At 46.9% G+C, this 22,392-nt stretch overlaps 1 protein-coding gene across 4 annotated transcripts in view; it reads left to right on the top strand.

The window, feature by feature from the left end:
* Positions 1-2,236: 2,236 nt before the first annotated feature.
* SCAMP5 (secretory carrier membrane protein 5) overlaps positions 2,237-22,392 on the top strand; it is a 65,868-nt gene continuing 45,712 nt past the window's right edge. For 3 of the 4 annotated variants that reach the window (XM_073363313.1, XM_073363311.1, XM_073363310.1), the window contains exons 1-7: positions 2,237-2,375; positions 9,223-9,289; positions 9,711-9,839; positions 13,923-14,079; positions 17,068-17,169; positions 17,872-17,989; positions 19,413-19,603. In XM_073363313.1, the coding sequence (XP_073219414.1) occupies positions 9,283-9,289; positions 9,711-9,839; positions 13,923-14,079; positions 17,068-17,169; positions 17,872-17,989; positions 19,413-19,603 (704 nt within the window). In that variant the 5' untranslated portion in view covers positions 2,237-2,375; positions 9,223-9,282. The remainder of the gene's footprint in view (positions 2,376-9,222; positions 9,290-9,710; positions 9,840-13,922; positions 14,080-17,067; positions 17,170-17,871; positions 17,990-19,412; positions 19,604-22,392) is intronic. The other variant, XM_073363312.1, reaches the window with a different exon arrangement.

Genomic DNA, 22,392 nt, shown 5'->3' on the forward strand with positions numbered 1-22,392 from the left:
TAAAAGAATAAATGGACACAAATCAGATGTCAAGAATTATAACATTGAAAAACCAGTTGGAGAATACTTCAATCTCTTTGGTCACTCGATTACAGACCTAAAGGTCACAATTCTTCAACAAAAAAACTTCAAAACAGACTCCAACGAGAAACAGCAGAACTGGAATTAATCTGCAAACTGGACATCATTAAATTAGGCTTGAATAAAGACTGGGAGTGGATGGGTCATTACACAAAGTAAAAACTAATTCCCCATGCTAATTTTCCCCCTACTGTTACTCACACCTTCTTGTCAACTGTTTGAAATGGGCCATCCTGATTATCACTACAAAAGTTTTTTTTCTCCTGCTGATAATAGTGCACCTTAATTGATTGGTCTCGTTAGAGCTGGTATGGCAACCCCCATTTTTTCATGTTCTCTCTGTGTCTATATATCTTCCTACTATATTTTCCACTACATGCATCTGATGAAGTGGGCTTTAGCCCACGAAAGCTTATGCTCAAATAAATTTGTTAGTCTCTAAGGTGTCACAAGTGCTCCTCGTTCTTTCTGCTGATACAGACTAACATGGCTACCACTCTGAAAAATGACTACTTTGTGTGTCATGCCTACTATTTTTATCTCTGCCTAGGAATTGCACTGCTGTCAGAAGAAGTGAGTTAAGCATTATGCTGCTGCATAGTTCCAATGGAAGCATTCCATAAAGTCACTGAATATGTGTGTGAGAGTTGTTATAGTTCCTATTGTCTGAGCTGTTTATCTCTGTTTGATTAAACACCAAATCACAATTACAAAAATAAAATAAAATAATCAACAGCAATCAACATGAATGGTGCAAACACTACATGTTACATTGGTGTTGCTGTGGTGTTTGAGGACTCTAAATACATATTTCAATAATTTTGATCGTTCTTGTATTAATAATAATTATTAATAATAATAATACATTGATTTTCTATGGCACCTTCCATCTGAAAATCTTAAAAACCATTTATAAATGTGATGGAATTAAGCTTCACAGTCCCCATGAATGTATTTATACCTTATAATCAAGTAATCTCTCAGTCTTCTTTTTGATAAACTAAACAGATTGAAAGATACTGGAGAATCCTGTAGTGGTATAATTTTGGGGCCTCCAGCCTGCCCTGCCTATCTTAAAGCCTGACACCCCTAGACCAGTAGGCCCTTCTGTGCTCCCTGCTCCGCTTAGGGCCAGGGCCCCCCTGCTCCACCCACAGCTTGGCCCTCCTGCCCCTCTCACAGCCTGGGGCACCCCAAGGGCCTGGGGCACCCCACCCCAATAAGACCCTGGTCCCTCCTGCCCCCTCAGAGCCCGGTACCTTCTCCCCCCTGGAGCCTGGGGCACCCCACCCTCCTCAGAGCCTGGTCACCTCTGCCCCCCTCAGAGTCCAGTACCCCCGGCCCCTCAGAGCCTGGGCCTCCCCCCCTCAGAGCCTGGTCCCTCCTGGCCCCCCCCGAGCCCAGTACCCTCTCCCCCCTGGAGCCTGGGGCACCCCACCCTCCTCAGAGCCTGGTCACCTCTGCCCCCCTCAGAGTCCAGTACCCCCGGCCCCTCAGAGCCTGGGCCTCCCCCCCTCAGAGCCTGGTCCCTCCTGGCCCCCCCCCCCGAGCCCAGTACCCTCTCCCCCCTGGAGCCTGGGGCACCCCACCCTCCTCAGAGCCTGGTCACCTCTGCCCCCCTCAGAGTCCAGTACCCCCGGCCCCTCAGAGCCTGGGCCTCCCCCCCTCAGAGCCTGGTCCCTCCTGGCCCCCCCCGAGCCCAGTACCCTCTCCCCCCTGGAGCCTGGGGCACCCCACCCTCCTCAGAGCCTGGTCACCTCTGCCCCCCTCAGAGTCCAGTACCCCCGGCCCCTCAGAGCCTGGGCCTCCCCCCCTCAGAGCCTGGTCCCTCCTGGCCCCCCCCCGAGCCCAGTACCCTCTCCCCCCTGGAGCCTGGGGCACCCCACCCTCCTCAGAGCCTGGTCACCTCTGCCCCCCTTAGAGCCCGGTACCCCCTGTGCCCTAGCGCCTGGGGGACCCTCCCGCCTCGGAGATTAGAGCCTGGTCCCCCCTGCGCCCCCTTCCCCTCGCGCTGGGCGCCGCCGGAGCCAGCCCGGGCTGTGGGGATCGGACTCCGCGCCGCCACCGGGCTCAGGACCCTGGACAGCGGCCGCCGGGCTGCTCTGGGTCTCGCGAGAGTTGCGGGCCCCGCCCCTGGCGGGGGTGGGCGCGTGAGTGGGCGGAGCCAGGCGCGAGCCGCGGTCGCTGCGGCAGGAGGCGGCGGCAGCTGTGGGGCGCGGAACCGGAGCTTCCTGCCCGGGACGGGGAAGGGCTGCGGGGCCTGACGCTCTGCACTGCACGGGCGCTGCAGGGAGGTGAGTCCCGCGGGCCCTGTCAGCCTCGCCGTGACGTCAGCCGGGCCCCGGCGGCTCCAGCCCCGCTGGCCGAGCATTGCGGGGCTCGGCCGGGCTGGGGCTGCCCCTGTGCCGCTGCCAGTATGCGCGTGCCAAGGGGCCCTGCACCCCCCTACCCGTCGGTGCGCGCCAGTGCCAAGGGGCCTTGCGCCCCCCCACCCGTGGGTGCGCGTCCGTGCCCGGGGGGGGTGTCTTGTGCCCCCCCAGCCCATCTGCATGCAGGCACCCAGAAGGGGCCGTGCAGTCCCCAGTCCGTGCGGGAGCGTGTCTGCCAATATGCCGCCCACCCCCCTGTGTGTGTGTGCACCAGCACGCATGCGAACGGGCCGTCCATTTCCCCTGTGTGTGTGTGTGTGTGTGTTCGGCAGGGTCTCCCTTCCTTGCGTGTGCTTGCATGCAAAGGGGCCACCCACCACTCCTCTTGTGCGTGTGTGCAAGTCCACATACATGCAAACGAACAAAAATACCCTTGCAGGTGTGTGTATGCAAAGGGGCCTTCTGTCCCCCTCTGTGGGTGTGTGTGCACATGCGAAGGGGCCTTCCACCACTTAATAGCTCTCTCTCAGTGTGCAGGGATTTTTTTTTGGAAGGCCTGATTGCCTTCTGCACAGTGACCTAATCAGTGGAATGCCCAACTGGCTTGTTTATTAACATGCAGTGAGTAACTGTCCTGTGTATTGCAATGAAAGATGAGCCCAAGTGGAGGAAACCTACTTTGCTGATGTTGTGCGGTGTTTTGAAATTGGAACTTGGATTTGTATTTTGTCCATCTTTATAATGTGCTGAACCAAAACCCTAGATCAGTGCCCCAGCATGCTAAGGCATTCAGGCTAACCAGATGTGAGTCTTGTGTCTTGATTCCAGCTCCAATTACAATGCAAGAGAAAATTCCTTCCTAAAGTGGTAGGCGGGTGAATTAATGCTCCCCGGGTGAAATACACTGGGACTCTGTGCCTACTGCATGTGGGAGGTGGGTTAATATCCCAGTGACTCTCACCACAGACCTCCCTATTGCAGGAGAGAGAGGAGTTGAATATTCCAGTGAAATCTCCACCACAGTCCTCCCTGAAGATGAATGGCAGGGTTGTGGGAGAAGATATTGTACCTGCATATTTTTATGGTCCTTTTTCTCACTTGTATGTGTTTCTCTATCAAGGGGAAAGTGTGAATTAGTGTAAGCCCTATTACCACCCAGTATGTCACATTTTAGGGAGCTGGAGGTGTTAGCCATGTCAGATAAATGTTTAGGATAGATTCACAGAGTGCTTTTTTGTGTATAGTATTGTCTATACAGAAAAACCGGGCCCTGATGTTGAGAATGTGGAGCCCACATGCAACTGATCTGCAGGCAGTAGTGGGAATTTCACTTCATAAAGAGAAAATGTCCGTTACTTTTTTTTATGAAGGCCAAATGGTGGTCCAATTAAAGTCAATGGCAAAATGTCCATTGGCTCCAGGAGGGCTAGGATATTGTCCCAAATATGTGTCGTGTATTTGTTTAACTTTTCATCACTCTTAGTTAACCTAATGGGCCTTGTCTGTGCGCATGGAGGGCTAGATAGGCCCCATTGGTGAAAATGACCCTGTCTCATCTGCACTTTTACCACAAATAATAACAGAGGGACTAGAATATTCAGCAAGCTGACTGTCCGAGCATGAACTTAATAGCTGTACTAGATGTGCAGGTGAAGGGGACAATAGACTGGGTTTGTATGGTTGTGTTGGGTGACTTTGTTTATGTGAAAGTGACTTAGTGTCAGTTTAAGCCCCATACTTGGGTTTGATCGCTAAAGGGGCTTTACAGATTTGTGTGCTAGGGTTTTTGTAAATGTTTGCTAATTTTCTGTGCATCAGTGATGGGGCACTTAACTTGAGCACCCTTGGGGCTGATCTTTTGGAATTGCTGAGTAGCGCCGACTCCCACTGTCTCCAAGTGGAGCTACGTGTGCTCATCTATTTTTAAAAATCAGGCCCAGTGTGTCTTGTGTTTTGGGCACATGCAGTCAGAGGCCTCAGCTACTCATCTTGGCAGAAATGCCAAAGCAGTGTGTGTGATCCCCAATGCCAGACTTTCTTTTGCATCCTCCTGGGTGCCAAAAGCACCAGCTATCAGGACTTCACTTTCCCCTGGCACATTCTGTGATGCTCTTCTGTTTTCTATGCAAAAATCTCATCATCACTCCAGTAACCACATCGGTCGTTGGGGCACCATCACTGATGAGCAATCAACCAATTGTCTCCACTCCTGACGATTGTGTGTCAGTGCTTCAGTCTCCGCGCAGTCCATTGCTGTCCACTCTTTTATGTTGTCAGTCCATCTCTTCTTCTGTCTACCTCTTCTTGTAGATTCAAAAATCTACAGCATGGTAAAAATTTAAAACGTGGAGATGGTATCCAATTGAGCTTCTTATCCAAATAATACGGGAGCTGCGGAACTGACTTATTTATTTCCATACTTAATTCAATGAAACCTCACTTTTTTACAAATGTTAATGAAGCTGTCTTGCTGCAAAATTTAGGTCCAGCTTGTCATTGGTACAAGGACTTAATAATAAGGTGCTATTTGTACATATCTATTTATGGGGTTTTTTATAGCATTTAAGCACTATCACTTTGAAGCTCACCAAGGAGATACGCTGGGAGAGCTTCAGACAGAGACCTACAAGATGAACATATGTCCCTCATTGTTAGTGAAATCAAACAGGTACCAGGTCTGTTATTGAGAATATGCCTCCCTGTGAGAGGGCAAGGTGTCAGTGTAACTCGAGTGAGTAGTGGTTAGGCCTCTGCTACAATTAAGAATCTCGCTAGTGCAGCTTTGGTATCACCTGGAGTCCCTTAGATTTCCTTGATCCCTTTCAATCTGGCTTTTGGGTTGGGTAGTGTGACATGCAATTGACACTACTGCAGCCTAGTTGGTGAGCAAACTCTGCCTAATGATGGTCAAAGGGCAGGTTTTTATCCTGCTTCTTTTAGATTTGCCTGCAGCCTTTGGTACCATTATCTGTGAGGTTTTGTTTAGCTGACTGAAAGCCATGTTTGGGTGGATAGTACCGCTCTTGAGTGCTTCTGGTTTTCCTCTCTGGAAGGATCCCAGAAGGTGTTTTGAAGCAATGGCTTACCTGTCTTGTGGGCTCATGTGCAGGCTTAAGTGGGGTTCTAGTCAAGGGTCTGTGTGCTCCCATTTCTTTCTCAGTGTACATATGAGGACGTTGTGGGAGCTAGACTATTTGAGCTGTGATGCAGTTAGTTCAGAGCTCTACAACTTCAGCAGACACGTGCTCCATGTGGCGACTGACCTATTTGGCAACCTTGGTGTGTGTATATTAAACCGGTGTTCTGACAAATGCTCTGCCTTCTGGGTGCGGTTCATGGTGCTTATACTAATTTCTAATACCCTGTGTGTACCTGTAGCTCTATTAATCTAATTTCCTGAGAGAGACTTTCCTTCCCTATGCACAGCAGTAGTAGCGGAGGTCACTATGGGTCCTTGAGCAGTCAGCCCATACCTTTAAACGCCTGGGGACACAGTGTTCTAAGTGGATGGCCCTTGACTCTAGAATTCTCATTCCTTTTCCTCCTTCCCCACCTCCTCCCCCAGTTGCTCTAACCAAGCCCAAGTCTGCTGACCTTCAGGGCCTAGTGTAAGGCATTTGAGATTTATTCATTTATTTTACGGTGTATTGTTTTTTAAACTCTGCATGTGCCCAGAACTTGGTGCACTTTATAAAGCAAAAACGTTCCCAAGCACTTTAATTTCTGAATGCAAGTAAGTTGAGGATGATACAACTTTGTGTTGCTTTCCACTGCTCATTGTCTTATTCTGGTGATATCCTATGCCACAGCATGTCCCTGGATCAGGATTTCAAACTACTCACAGTCTGGGCTTTGATTCTTACCCGTCTCTAGGAAAATACAAACCCAAACTTGTGATTGTTGTGTAGCGATGTGATGAAGTGGGAATATTCATAATGTTTTCTCTGAATATTGTATGGATGCCTCAGTTTCCCCTGTGCAGTTCTTAAGTATCTTGGCGGGGGGGATAAGCTGTGTGATTGTTGCAGAGCCCTAGAGGGACAGTGTGATGCTGTCTGCACAGAGAATGGCCGACACCCTGTCTCCTGGCAACTGATGGCCTGGGCCCCTCCCCTGCAAGGTGCCAACTGAAGGTGTTGGAGAACAAAGAGATCAGATGGCCTCCTGGCCCAGGAAAGAGACAAAAGCCAGAGGAGGAGCTGGAGAGTTTCAGTATGGAGCTGGCTGGGGAAATGGAGGGGGGCCCAGGTGGGGCTCTGGCCTCCTTGGCCCCAAGATGGACCTGACTTAGGGCTCCTGTTTCCTGTACCTACAAGCTCTGTTTTGGACCATGTTCCTGTTGTCTAATAAACCTTCTGTTTTACTGGCTGGCTGAGAGTCACGTCTAACTGCGGAATTGGGGTGCAGGACCCACTGGCTTCTCCAGGAGCCCTGCCTGTGCGGCCTCGCTGTGGGAAGCGCAAGGTGTGGAAGGAGATGCTGAATGCTCCGAGGTCAGACTCAGGAAGATCAAAGCTGTGTAAGCTTCTTGTCCTGGAGACAGTATGCTCACAGAGAGGAGGCATGCTCCCCCAGAGTCCTGACTGGCTTCGTATGGAGTAGTTCCAGAGCATTGCCCGGTGACTCCATGACAAGCTACAAGAGCTGAGCTGGTTGTTCCCAGAGAGCTATAATAATGGCCACACTAGGTTAGACCAAAGATCCGTCAAGCCCAGTATCCTGTGTTCTGACAGTGGCCAATGCCAGGTGCCCCTGAGGGAATGAACAGCTCAGGTAATCATCAAGTGATCCATCCCCTGTCACCCATTCCCAGCTTCTAGCAAACACTGAACAATGTGCTCCCTGGTGCTTCACTGGACTACTCCCATGGATTAGAGAGTGGTAGGCTCGGTGTTTTGAATGTGTCTCTGTCCTGCTCTCCAGCCTGATTGTCTGTCCTTGGAATAGACTACAGGTGGATATAGGCCACTTGAGTAGGAGGGCGTCTACACTTATCGGTAGATCCACACTGCTGCAATTGATGAAGGGTCTGGTGAAGACACGCTAAATCGATGGGAAAGCACTCTCCCATCGATTTGTGTATTCCACCTCCCTGAGAAACACAAGGGAAGTCAACAGGAGACGCTTTCCCGTTAACACAGTGCAGTGAAGCCACTGCGATAAATGGATCTAATTACGTCGACTTCAGTTACTTCAGTATGTAACTGAAGTTGCATAAATTAGATTGATTTACCGGGCTAGTGTAGACCAGGCCTAAGCCTCTCCCTGCCCCACATTGCTGAATCTGCTTTTACTCTTCTGGCTGCAGCCAGCACTTTAGTTGGAATACGTGTTTTAGGCCTTTGTAGCCAGTGGGCTACACTAATGGCTTTCCCAGGGGTGAACAATAGATCTGCGTATATGCATAAATACTGTAGAGACGTGTGTCTAATATATAAGCCCCTTCATTTACAGTTTACCCGTTTTTTACCCCCCAAAAATCCCAGGTTTTACAAAAAGTATTTTTGATTTTCACCCTACTTTTGGATCATTCAAATATATAAAAAATAACTTGTTTTTTAGGAAAACATACAATATATTGAATGAGATATATGTATTACGATATATGAATGAGATATATGTATTATGATAATGTATTAGTCTGCGTATATATGCAAAGCTGCCTGTTGAAGGAAGGCTGTGTGTTAGTCTAGAAGATGAACACAATAAACAAACAGGCACGCACACAAGCTCTGAAGTGCATGCACACCTGAACAAACTGATGAATCTCATGCCTACCATGTACACATTTCAAGCTGTTAGCAGATAATGTTGTAAAGATCTGACACACTAAAATGGTGACACACAAAAATCTGTATCAGAATACATTTCAGAACTCAAGGACATGTTTGAAAGTTTAAAAAAACAAACTGGAGAAAAGGATGAAGTTGAGTATATGTGCCTCAAATGGTGTGGCGCAATTATTAAATGTAAATATTTATAGGCTAATAGTTCTAAGTCTGCAACAGTAAACTGTTTGGGGATTAGAGAGATATTGTTTTCTTAAACTCAGAGGTGGCATTCTGTTTTGAGTTTTGTTTTAGTTCTGCAGCAAACCACACTGAATTCTGTTAATCAAAGCATTAATCTACTGAATACTTTCCCCCCGTCCTTCCATCAACCAAAATAAACCCCGATATTTGCCTAGAAAAATTAAGTTTTTTGCACCTGTTTTTGCTGTTGTAATAATAAACACAGATAAATTCCGAGGAAAAATTAAATAAAAATCGAAAATGAAGGGATATATATACACACACACACACACACACAAAATATAGCATAAACAATGGGAAATTCAACCATGCCTTATTATAGCACTGTCCCTGGGAGCCAGTTATTTCTGTAAAGGGGTACTGTACTGGGGGTTATTTTCATGTTGATTGAAGGTAACAGGGATCTTTCTGTCTGAGGATCATCCCAGGTACTGTTGCAGCGAAGCCAGTTGTTTTGTTGTTGTTGCGGTTTTTGGAGGGGGAGAGGAGGAGGCCGGAGAGGATTCAATATACTCCCTTAATTTGGAGAGGATCTACATTGGAGAAATGCCAAGAGACTACATGAATTTCCCCAGGCTTGAATCGGTGGGATGGTGGGGAAGGATTATGGTGTTAGGACATTTGAACTTCCGGTAACAGAGTAAATCCTGGGAGGTGGTTGAACGTAGAGGAAACATTATTTCCTGTTGTTCTCAGTGTCTGTTTCCTTAATGTCGTTACTGTCTTTTGATTTCTTCCAGTTTTGGCAGAGGTGCGAGCTGTTCACTAACTTAGCTGCGGAGTAGAGACGGACAGACACCATGGCAGGTAAGGAAAATCTCTGCTGGTTCTTGTAGAACTGTTTTTTCTATTAAAGGGCTTAGTGCTTTAACGAAGGTAACATATTGGCTTCAGTGGGCTCATGTGTCACAAAGGGTATAATTTGGTCTGCATGATCTTTATTCCTGGTGATTGTGTGTGGAAAGAAAGAGCCCAGCTGGACTGTCAGAGCTCAGGCTGAGTTGCAAGGCTGGCAATGAGGGGAAATCATCTTTTTTTACTTATAAACTGAGCAAATCTGATCTGGAAATCGGTGAGACACAAACACGTAATCCCACTAGGCCACTTTCAAAGTCACTGCTCAGGTTAGATCAGCACTTTAACCAATCAGCAACATCAGATCAGTTTGGAGGAACGGAGACTTGCTTTGGGTTCTGTTCAGTGATACATATTTTATCTCTTGTCATAGAAAAGGTGAACAATTTTCCTCCGCTTCCAAGATTCATCCCCTTGAAGCCATGTTTCTACCAGGATTTTGATGATGACATTCCACCACAGCATCGCACCATGGCCAAGCGCCTTTACTACCTCTGGATGTGTGAGTCATCCCTGGGGCAGGCACCCTGTGTCTGCGGGAGGGGAAAGGATCAGATGGGTCGAGAGAGAAATGCACATGCCTGCTTCTCTGAATGCTCTTCTCTAGAAGTGTTAGTGTAAAGAACAGAGTGGCACTAAGGGAATCATCATCCTGCCCCAGAGTCTAGGGACTTTTTGCCTCTTGCATATTTCTGAAGAGGTTTAAACTAGTGATGGGATCTGGGTCCTGACATTCAGCTCCAAATCTCAGCTTCTCCGTATCTGGGGAGTGGGGTTCTGGGCTGGGCCATTATAAAGAGGCCCCAGTCACAGTGTTTGGGTTCCCATTGGGATCTGGTTTTCTGAAAGGCTTGAGCTCATCTCTAGCTTTAACTCTGCTGGCGCCAGTCATAGAACTCGTCTCAGGGAGTCCTCCCCAACCCTCTAGGTCAGAGGTGGGCAAACTATTCCCACGGGCCACATCTGGCCTGCGGGACCCTCCTGCTCGGCGCCTGGCCCAGGAGGCTAGCCCCCAGCCCCTCCCTTGCTGTTTCTCCTGCCCCGCAGCCTGAGCCAGCGGCGCAGTGCTCTAGCAGCAGCCCTATGCTGTGCGGCGGCTTGGCTGGCTCCAGCTGGGCAGTGTGGCTGCCTGTCCTGGCGCTCTGGGCAGCGCGGTCAGGGAGCAGGGAGGGGATTGGATAGAGGGCAGGGGAGTTCCAGGTGGTGGTCAGTGGGTGGGGGGGTGGATAGGGGTCAGGGCAGTCAGAGGGCAGGGGTTGTGAACAGGGGTGGTTGGATGGGGCAGGCATCCCAGGGTGGCAGTCAGGAAGGAGAGGAGAGGTTGGATGGGGCGGCTAGGGGCAGTCAGGGGCAGGGGTTCCAGGGTTGGTCAGGGGACAGGGAGTGGGGGGTGTGTGTGCATGGGGCAGGAGTCCCGGGGGGGCCATCAGGGGACAAAGGGAGTTGGATGGGGCAGGAGTCCCGGTGGGGCTGTCAGGGGGCAAGAAGCAGGGTGGGGTTGGATGGGAGCGGGTACAGCCTCCCCTAACCGGCCCTCCATACAATTTCGGAAACCTGATGTGGCCCTCAGGCCAAAAAAGTTTGCCCGCCCCTGCTCTAGGTGATCATGTGCATGTCACAAACCATAGACCACTCATGAACTCTGCTCCCTCACAGAGCCTGCCCTGAGGTGGAACAGATCAGCCAACAAGCTTCTCTTTGCTGAAGGATTTACTGCTCTGATTTTCTCCCTGTCAGGCTCCCTCAGCCAGAGAGCTCATCACTTGGGAAATGCCAGCACACATCTGAGTTTTATATTGCAGCGATATCTGTGCTTGGATGCTCCCTTCTCTGCCAAAAAAACCCATGCAAGGTTTCTGCAAATGGAGAGCCTCTTTTTTTTTTCACCACCCAGACTCCTGCCAGGGCCCTCCTGAGTCAGGAATTTGAGCCAGATTGAGGTGGAAGCCATGGAGCTGTCCTCTAGCCCGGTGTTTTAGGTCACTACTCCCCCATTTCCCAGTTTGCAAATTCCACATCCAGCCCAAAGCAGCATGGCTGCCTCTGAAGCTGAAATGCCACTTTAAATTAATGTGTACAGGGCCACTGATGCAAAGTGCGGTCTCTTTCACCCAGCCAAAAAGTATAACCTCTGCAGTACCCTGCTCCCCAAGGTGCAGGTGCTTGAGGCTTTCCTCAGAGCCAAACCTCACCTACCCCTTCTGCAGCTGCTGTGTGATGTGCTCTCCACCAAGCTGTGGTCCCTTGGGTAGTTCCTAATGCCACTGATGCAACTAGCTGGCAGCTGGAATAGATTTCCCTTGGATAGGGACCATCTACTAGTTTGACCTGTGGACAAGTAAAGCAGACAGAGTGGCAGGCTTCCCTATGAGGGGAAGAAAATAGGTTTTACACCCCCTTTGGGCTGCTCTTCCTTCAGGTGTGTTTTTTTCCCCCTTCTGAAGCCTGGTGTGGAGCTTAGGAAACCCGGCCAATGCTGAGAGTCAGTGTCACAACTGCCCGAACAAATTGGGGTATGCAGGAAATGTTGTTTAATCAGAAATCCACTTCTGAGAAACCACCTCTGCATTTGGCATGATTTGGCCCCTTTACTGGCTAGCCCAGTGGAGAAGCCAAGGATTGAATGGCCCTTGGAAACTAAACTTGTTCCCAGAGGAAATCCCTCCAGGTTGAGGTTACAGCACTCCTGGCGAAGAAGCTTGCATGGCTACTCCACCTAACCTGTGCCTAAATTGAGGACTTCTGGGTAGCGGTGACAGTCCTAGTGACTGAAGTCACTACCCTTTTTTAAATGAGATCAAAGATTGTTCCATCTGTGTCCCTCCCTTCCCTCCCCACACCCATGCTGTTTCTGAAGCTTTACTGTTGAGTTTGCTGCTATGTAAACCAGAACAGTGCAGATGATTTTTTTAGGTAGAAGTTCTGAGATGGGGTGGGATGGAAGCAGGGAGAGGAGCAGCTGTTAATGAACATTTCCATCCTCCTCCTTGCGGGGGGGATACTACTGGGTGATTGGATGACACATACAGGGTCTGTGGGAGCGGGCGCCGGGCAGCCCCTGCCTTTAAGATGACCCCTGTTCCTTATCAGGTGTTCTCTCTGAACATTGAAAGCAAAATGGAGTGTTGCACTGAAGCAGCCTTCCCTGGGGAGTGGTGTGTGCTCCAAGTGCAGGTTAGAAGGAGCTGAATCAGCACCAAAGGGACTGGGTGCTTGTGCTTTTAACTCATACATCTATCTCCTCCAATGGACTTCCCACCCTGCTGCCTTGCTCAGTTTTCAGCTTTGGTTCTGTGTCCTGCTAGGAGTCTGGAGCTGTGCTGGCTTTCCCCTTCCTCATTCAGGGAGGCTGTTATAGTGAAATTGACAAATTATTCTGTTAAGTGTATTTTGCTGGGTGCCGGGAGGGTGATGTGCAGTCACTTTGATGCCCCATCCCTGATTTGGCTGCACTCATTACACTTGTATTTAATAGGCCCCTTTTTGTTCTCAAGCCTTGAAAAGCAAAAGCACAAACACCACATCTCTGTTGAACTTGTTGAGATTGTTTCTATTAACGTGCTGTCCAAGGAGACCCTTTAGGTGAGCCTGTTTCCTGGGGAGAAGACGTGTCAGAAAGGAGTCCAAACCATCCCCTGGAAGAAGGAAAAAAAAAAAAAAAAAGCTGGGGGGGCCTCAGACAGTGAGGGGATGTCCTTGAGTGCTGCATGATGTAATGCACATGTGGATGTCCTGCCAGTCAGATCACTGGGTTGGCTGAACATTTTCATCTTGTACAGCGAAGCATACCAGCTGGCTGCTCCATTACATTGGTTGGTGGGAGGGTGTTAATTTTGATTGAAACAAAGATTCATCCTGAAGTTCTGAGGCACAGGAATGCAGATGACAGATTCTCCTCTGCATTGTCTAGTCTCTGGTAGGGTTCCCTTCATTGTAGTAGGCCTGTATCACTTAGCGTCCTAGTATCTTATTGGAGAAATATTTTTCCTGTTGAACTGATCTGGATGTGCCATAGACCAGCCAGGAACTTGTGACTTCAGTTCTCAGAATCAGTCAGTTGGTGTCCAATGGCTCAAGCAGATTTGTCCTGGGAAAGGCAGCTTGGCTGCTTGGTCCAACTCGCCTGGCAGCTCACTCCCTTTAGAAGCCATTGCTGGTGGCAAGTGAGGAGCTTCCTTTACTTCTCTCATTATCATCCTTTGGTGGCAAGAGAGAAGATAATTGTGTTTCAGTTACTCCAACTCGTAGATGATTGTACTTTTCCACCACGCCCAGACTCTCACCTCCTGTAATGGGTGACGTATGCAGGGAACCCACAATTGGGCCAAGGTTCATAGATGCCAGCCTGCTCCGGCTAGCTTGGAACCATTGCTCCAGGGAGCCTGTTGGGTGTAGTAACTGTGACAATTATAGACGGGAGAAGAAGAATAAAACTGAAGACAAAATCCCACCCTTTGATTAAACCTGCCTGAACATTTCTGAACCCCATGGACGTAGCCATCTGAAGGGCCCCTTCAGTCACAGCTTACTTTCTTGCAGTGTGCTACTTTGCTCCCTCTGTGTGTCTGTATGTATATGTTTGCAGTGAACAGCATCACCTTGGCAGTGAATCTGATTGGCTGCCTCGCATGGCTGATTGGAGGCGGTGCAGCTGTTAATTTTGGACTGGCAATTCTCTGGCTCCTGCTCTTTACACCCTGCTCCTATGTCTGCTGGTTTAGACCTATTTACAAAGCCTTCAAGTAAGTGGTCACAGCTGGGCACAGCTTCTCAATGTCTTTCTCCTTTCTTCTCATGAATAACCAATGCTTAGACTTGGTCACCTCTATTTGGGAATCCTTCCCTTCCCTTCCCACCTTTAACTTTACTTTCCTACCTTGAAAACTTGGATTTCAGGATTAAGATCTCAGCTCTCCATAAAGACTAATATATCAAATATATATTTTCTCTCTGAGTGGAGTTCTTGATAGTGAGTCATGGGAGATTGGGAAGTATATGTGAACAGAAAACTTTGAATGCTGTGTTCTATCACATGGTAACTTGAACTAGAGTCCACAGGCACAGTGCATAATGAATGGATACATTCCAGCTCTGTTTCTGTCAAGTTGACAGACTTTGTGCTTTTGCTGCAGAATGTGGAGGCTCCTAAAGAGAAATGCCTTGGGGATCAGAGAAACTCTGAGAGCCCTTCTCTGATACTAGAACTGGAGATGGGAAGATAGGTCAATATTTAGATGAGTTGCAAGTGCTTCTTCCTAACATCACAGCCCCCTCGTTCCAGCTAAGAACTACAGGGTTCCAGCAATCCTAGCATTTACAGCACGCTTCTCTGACTCTAGGATCCTCTGCATTGAGTCAATAACCAAAGGGTTCTTCAGTCCCGAGAGAAAGAGGAGGGAGCAGCTAAACAGCTCCTTCTCTGACTCTGATTTAGCAATGTACTTAAGCTCCCGCTTAATTTTAAGCATGTGATTTGTTCCGGTGAAGTCAACAGAAAGTAGGAACATGCTTGTGTATCTTGCTGAATCAGGGCCTTTAATTCTAAGGTTCATTCTTTGACTTTCAGGTCTCATTGGGCCACGATGCAAAAGTGTGAGGGAAGAGGTATTGGAAGTTGAGGTTCTTTCAAGTTCCTTTTTCCTGACACTAGATTCATTCGCAGGAAACCTGAAGACAGATCCTCAGCTGGTGTAAAGCTGCAAAGGTCCATTGAAGTCAATGGAGCTGTGGCAGTTTACACTAGTTGTTGGGTATCCAACTATCCCTTTACCTCAAGAGATATGGCTCTGTGGACCTCTCTTTGTAGTAGAGAACACACTGGCTCCAGAAACTCAGTTCTCTGCAGCCCCAGCTTGCAGGGGAGATCTGACATTTTTTTTTTTTGGTGGTGAATATTTTCTTTCTACTAGAGGCTCCTTTTACAAACCTTTTGGGGGTGGATAGCATGTATTTGTATTGGTTATGTGTGCAGATTAGAGCAATCCACGCATCACCAAATGTAAAATACACCATTCTAGCAGTCCCCTGCAGCTTGCTGAATGCTTCATTAGTTCCCTACTTGAGAGCAGGATGGACTGATTTAAATCAATGCGATTTTAAATCACCAAGTGGAAAGCATTGAGTTAATCATTTTAATCAACTTTTCCATTTGTACTTCAGTCATTTTCTAAAGAGAGGTGCATTCTCATTGGTTGGTATAACCATTAAAACATGTTCACTTACAACTAAATAGAACCTTTACATTAGTTTTGGTACATCTTTTTTGCTACCTAGGAGGGTATGCTATAACTATATACGTGTATTTAAGCAGTTATATAGCTTAATATTTTCAGATTCTTATTCATTGTACATTTTAGTATCTTAGAAAATGGTAAATGGTATATTGCATATTTGCCAGATAATTTACTTTTTGCTCTTGATTTGTGTCAAGCTGCATTGTGATGGTAACTGGAACTGAATTTAACACTCGGAACAGCATATTAAATTACTTTATTAAACAAAACAAGCCGTTAATACAGTACATGATCTACTGTGCCATATTTATAAAGCTTGACCTCAAAAGCTAGATGATGTCCCCCTGATTCTTTCTTAATACAGAAAAACAGCCTTTAACTCAGTTTTTGATACAGGCTTATGGATTTAGCTTAGTTATTTTTTATTGTTTTAAGAGCTTATAATAACTTTAGTCCTTAGCCAATTTCATTTTAAACAGGTTTATTTTTAATTTAAATAACAAAATAAAAAAAAGATTTTATTTATTTTTTTTAAATCACTGATTTCTTTTTGTCCACCCTGCTTGCGAGGAGGAAGGATGGTCCAGTGGATAGGGCACTGCACATGGATTCAGGAGAGCTGGGTTCAATTCCCCAGTCAGACACAGACTGGTGTGACTTTGTCCATTTCCTAGCTGCAAAATGGGGATAATACTTCACTGCTTCACAAGGTTGTTGAGGATAAATCTGCTAACTATGAGGTGCTCTAATAATATGGTAATTAGGGCTATGTATGTAGCTAAATAGGGTACGTCTACACAGGGATAAAAGACCTGAGCATGGCTGCAGCAGGCCCAGGTCAACTGATTCAGGCTCATGGAGCTCAGGCTATGGGGTTTAAAATTGCTGTGTGGATGTTAGGGCCCCAGCTGGACTATCCACCCCTCACAGGGTTCCAGAGCTTTGGCTGCAGCCTGAGCCCAAATGCCTACGCAGCAGATTTTTCAGCCCAGAAGCGCTGCAAGCCCGAGTCAGGACAGTCACGGGTTTTTTGTCCCTGTGTAGACGTACCCATAGAGCCTTGGGGAAGCTCTGCCCTCTGAGTTAGCACAGACTGCTTCACGTGGCTGAATGTGAAACTCTTACCACCTTTCAGACCCCCTCTACCTGATCTACCTGCTGCCATAACTTAAAGGTCAGAGAAGCCTGTTTGCCCAGCTTGAGCCCCTCACATTTTCCTTTCTCCTTCCTTATGCTGTGATGTCACTATCCTGACTATTCTTTGAGGGCAGCTCTTGTTCGCACTGGACCATCCATCCCCATTCTCATCCATCACATCATGGGGAAAAAAAATCTCTGCTGGAATAAAAGGGATTGTTTAGCTGAGCTGGTGGCAGAGATACTGGGTGTTCAGGGTGACGAGTGCTTCCTTGCTGCCATTTGGAGTGCAGCTGGAGTACCGATTGAGACATGGGTAGCAGTGAGGAGGAGGATGGCGATAAGTTGTTTCTCTTATAGGACAGACAGTTCTTTCAGCTTCATGGCTTTCTTCTTCACCTTCATGGCCCAGCTGGTGATCAGCATTATCCAGGCGGTGGGGATCCCTGGCTGGGGAGTCTGGTAAGGAAGACAAGAATCTGTCACATTCAACCTTTCTTCTCTTCAGGTGCTAGGCACACCTGACTCCTCTTAGGATGGAGGAACAAAAACATTCCAGAGTCCCCTGGCTCAGTTAGTTCAGGACATTGAGTGGGTAGAAGTGGGAGTAGGGAAGGAGTGCATTAGTGGAGTGGGAGGAGAAGGGTGATGAAGGATGTGATGTGGCTGAGGAAGGAGGTAGAACATAAGAACGGCCATACTGGGTCAGACCAAAGGTCCACCTAGCCCAGTATCCTGTCTTCTGACAGTGGCCAATGCCAGGTGCCCCAGAGGCAATGAACAGAACAGGTAACATCAAGTGATCCATTCCCTGTTGCCCATTTCCAGCTTCTGACAAACAGAGACTAGGGACACCATCCCTGCCCATCCCGGATAATTGCCAGTGATGGACCTATCCTCCATGAACTTATCTAGTTCTTTTAGGAGGCTTTGGGGTGGTCCTTTTTAAGTGCTTGCTGGTTTCAGGAATGGCTTAGCATTATCTTTTGTCAGCCAGGGAAAGGGTCATCCAAGATACTGAAGAGTTTGGGAGAAGAATCATTTTAGAGTGAGGTTTGCCACTTGCAGCATACAAAGCCAATGGGTAAAAAAACATAGCTACTGGATATGCATGGCTGCAACAATGCCATTGTTTAACCAGAGCCCTTTTTCATCTCCCTGCAGTGGCTGGATCGCAGCAATATCCTTCTTTGGGACCAGTGTGGGTGCAGCTGTGGTGATGCTTATCCCCACCATCATGTTTACAGTCGTGGCAGTCTTCTCCTTCATTGCCCTCAGTATGGTATGAGTGCTGGATTAGAGACCCGAAATTGTGACATTTTCTGGGTGGCCTTCTGGGGAGGAGGTCAAGCTGGGATGTTCATTGCTTCATGGTGTTTCTAGAGAGAGCTCCACTGGGTACTTTCCATCCTTTGGTCTGTTAGGAGCAACCCTTTGTTCACAATTTCTGGTGCCACTGTAGCATTTAGGGCTGAAACAACTGTTTTTGCCAAACTTAGAACTTCTCCAAATCTAGTGCTGTCAGATCTAGGACAGGACTTGACCCCTGATATTTGAGTTTCCTTAGGCTCTGGCAAGATGCAGGTTGTGGGCTGCTGAATTTAAAAAAAAAAACAGACAAGAACTCTTATTGCTCAGTTCGTCCTAGAAGCTGGGCAAGAATAACTTAAATAGGAATGTTGCTTGCATAGCTTGGGCTCCCTTGGGAAATTCTTACGTTTGGTAAGAAATTTTTAGCATTTTTAAAAAGTTTAGCAAGAATCTAAAATAAACCAAACTCAAGTCTTCATTAAAGCCCCAAACTTCCCGTTTCTCCTGTTCCTGAACTTCATTCTCACTTACAGAGGTCTGCTGCCCTGTGATTGGTTCCTTGATGGTGATCTTTATGTTTTAGAGCTAGGAACGAGATTTTTAAAGCCTTCACGTTATTTTTTTCCTGTCTTTGATGTGTGGGTTGCTCAGTCTTAATTACAACTTCTCTAATCCCCCAAAGCACAGACATGAGTTTTCTGAGGTTAGCAAGATGGGCGGGAGCTCTTGAGGTTAGAAAATGAGGTAGGTGTTTGTGAAAGGTGTCTGATGAAATGCAACTTTCGTTCTATCCTGTTTCCTGCCTTAGGAATATAGATATAGAGGGGACTGAATGACTCTGGGGAAGACTTGTAATAGGGTAGGTTTTCTGTTCCAATCTATAGTGACCAAACATAGTTACCTTCAGGTGATTGATCGGTGGCATATGTGCACTGAGTTGATTGTCTCATTACGGTTTCCAGTGAACAGTCACCCACATCATGAACTACCGTCCCAATTGGTCAATTTGCTTCTCTTGTTGGCCGTCTATGGTAGAGCGCAAAAACTAAATGGAGATGGAGGACGAACTGCTTTCACCCATCAGAGTGGGTCCCATTAGGCCAGGGTTGAGCCTCTTTGGTGAGAAGAGTTGCACCGCCAGGGCTGTTGTGTGGAGCGTCCCCATCTCCAGGGCTGTCGTTCCAACATCTGTCGGTTTCGGTCCTGATCCTGAGGGGTTGAGCACCTACAACTGCCCATGAAGTCAATGGGAGCTGCCAGTGCTCAGCACCTCTCGGGATTGGACACTTTGTGTTAGGTTCTGTCAGGTGAGCCAGACAATTAAAAACAATAGTTGGGGGCTCGCCTCTGTGAATCAGTGATTTCTTTTCTCTCTACCCTGCCTAAATAAACAGGTGCATAAATTTTACCGGGGCAGTGGAGGGAGTTTCAGCAAAGCACAGGAAGAGTGGACCACGGGAGCTTGGAAGAACCCGCATGTACAACAGGCAGCGCACAACGCGGCAGTCGGAGCTGCACAAGGGGCCACGATGCAGCACGAAACACAGTATTCTGCCACTCCTAACTACACCTATTCCAATGAGATGTGAGCAGAAGACTCTGTCCTGAGGTGGGGTGGGGAGGGGAGGTGGGGAGAGGAGAGGGAGAATACTGCTGAGCCAGTTCTGTGTAAGCATTTCAATAAGGGAAGTGTAAGATACTTGATTTTTTCCATTTACTCTAGAACAGGGTTGGTTTCTTTTTTCTTTTTCTTTTTTCTGATTCTCTTTTCTCATTTTGAAGAAGCTGTGAGTTGACCTGCAGGACGCTCATGCTGTGTGGTAGTAACTGTGTGCTTGTGTTCCCCTGTGAAGTAGTGTACGGTGGTGATTTTTAAATTACTGTGGTGATAGGTGTATGTAATAACATCAGCAAAAAAAATAAAACCCCAACAAGCTTACCAAAATGTCAAGAGCAAAACTGAAGATCCCTAACAACTTGGGAGTTCCAGTGGCTAATACTTCCAGTTGCTAATGTGTGGCTAGTAGTGGCTGTCTCTAGCGAGGACTGGTACCAGTTCATCCAATCCCAGGAATTATTTTTATTGTAGCAAGTTACTAGCTGATTTGGCACTTAAATTCTCTGAAGCCAGGAGGGGCTCCCAGTCCATATCGTCCCTCCTAGGTTCAGAGACAACAGGTTCTCCTAATACATGGTGTTGTAATCATTTATTCTTCGATGTTTTGTGAGGAAGACAGTATTGGTGTGTAACTGTACAGCAAGGGCCCCAAGGCAGTATTGGGAGTTTGCCCTGTTTGAATTGTAGTGGACCTTCCCTTTAGTGTGAAACTTTGGTACATTCCAAAAGCTCTGGTCTGAGTTCCACACTCCAAGCCCTATATTTTTAAGGTGTTCAGGTGGGAAAAGTGATTGTAAAATTGGTGCAGTGTTTTTCAACAGATCTACTCTTTGGCATAGTAAGGGCCAAATCTTGTTACTAGAAACATTGCTTCAATGGTATTGCTTATGTAAGTAGTGTGACCAGGATTTGGCCCTTCAAATTATCAAGTCATCTGCTGGTTTTAGGCTCCTTTGAAAACCAGAAGCTAAGGGAGTGAAGTACCCAACTTCCCTTGAAATTCATTGGGATCAGGCTTGCTTGCTAATCCCAACTTTAATGTCTAAGTGTTTGCTCCTGTTGGCCCTGAAAACCCCATGCAGCTAGGGGAGAGCAAGTTGGATTCAGACGTCTTGCACATTGTCGGTGCAGTGGTCAACTAAATTTGCACTGTCACATTTGCTGATATAAAATGCAGAAGAAAACAACAACTTCAATTTCAGATCCTGGGTGGAATTTATAGCCCTGGCGGTTAAAAGAAAAATATTTTGACTCCGAGGCAATGGATGTTACTGGGAAGGAATAGGGGTGAAATATGCTTATTTTTAGAGAGAGACATTTTAGACTTTGAAAGCACTTTAAGTAGGGAGGCCAGATTTTCACCAAACCATAATCGGAAATTAGTTCACATTTAATCTAATCAGGCCCCTTTGATCAAGTATCTCCTTTCTTCCCTGATCAATGCTCCCCAAAGTCTTAAACCTGTAGCAGCAGACAAGTGGTGGTCCTGTAATTTAGTGACTCAACATTCCACAGCTTATTTGTTTTCTAGTTGCCCTGCTTTTCAGGCCATCAAAATCCCTTCTCTTAGCTGTCTAATAATGTCTGTATATGAAATATATATGCAAGAATTATGCCGATAGGAATGATTTTTTTCCAGCAAAGCCAACCAAGAATAAAGAAGTTTCCTTTTTAAGGATGCAACTTAAATAATTCTGCAGCAGCCAGTTGTCTTTTGACAAGGCTGTGAAATAAAGGTATGATAAAAATGTATATATCTTATGGAGGAAAGGAAGCCTTCACTGAGCCTATTATATACTTAATCAGATTTTGAATATTGTGCAATTAATTATAGCTAGTCTAAAATGTATTCTACCAAACCTTGTGGTCTGTTAGTCCCCTGGTTGAGAATGTAGACATTAACAGTGATTATTTCGCCTTCTGTATTCATAGTAAGAAAGGCAACCTATTAAAACACGCAGTAACACAAACATACAGCTTTAGCCAACCCTCCTCTCTATTACATGCCCAAAATCTATGAATGTGACTGATCCTCAGTAAAATGACACAGAATGCATCAGTATGGCTGCCACCGATGACAGAAGCTGTGCAGAATACGGTACCTTGATTTAATTATTGTTTGTACTTAACCTGTGACTGCTAGCCGAATGGTGCCAAGAGTTTAGATACTGCTCTAACTCTGGAGAAACTCCAATGAAATCAAAGGATTCACAGTAGATTCTCACCAATATGAGATTACAATCTGCTCTGGCCCATTGGTGGAGTCAGCATTTCCAATGGCAAATCGGATGCCAATGTAGCTTTTTGGCTGGCAGGTAGGGTGACGGGGGTGTTACTTCAAAATAGCAACAGTTCATTGGCTATAAAGTATTCACACAGTTAAATTCCTCACAAATCTGCAACCCCCATTCTCTATCTTTTTGTCTGGAGATTCCTCACTCTGTCTTGAGTTTTATGTTCTACGTGTGTCCAGCCAATTCCGAAAGGCGGGGCTATAAAGATATGATTATGTCACAGTGATCATCACTGGCACAGAACTGTGAATTTTGCCATTTATGTGGACCTTGTTGCCACAGATTAACAGTTCGTTAGCTTTGATCTAGACCTGTTCCAAAGAGGACTATATCAAAGCAAACAGCAGCAGGGTCCACAGAGTTGCTCTGACCATAGCGTGAAACTATCTGTTTTTACTGTGATTGTGCTGTGAATTACGCATAATTTTACTATGACAAAATCTTAAGCCACAGTGATGCATC

This window comes from Lepidochelys kempii, chromosome 10, assembly GCF_965140265.1.
Source record: "Lepidochelys kempii isolate rLepKem1 chromosome 10, rLepKem1.hap2, whole genome shotgun sequence".
Lineage (NCBI taxonomy): Eukaryota > Metazoa > Chordata > Testudines > Cheloniidae > Lepidochelys > Lepidochelys kempii.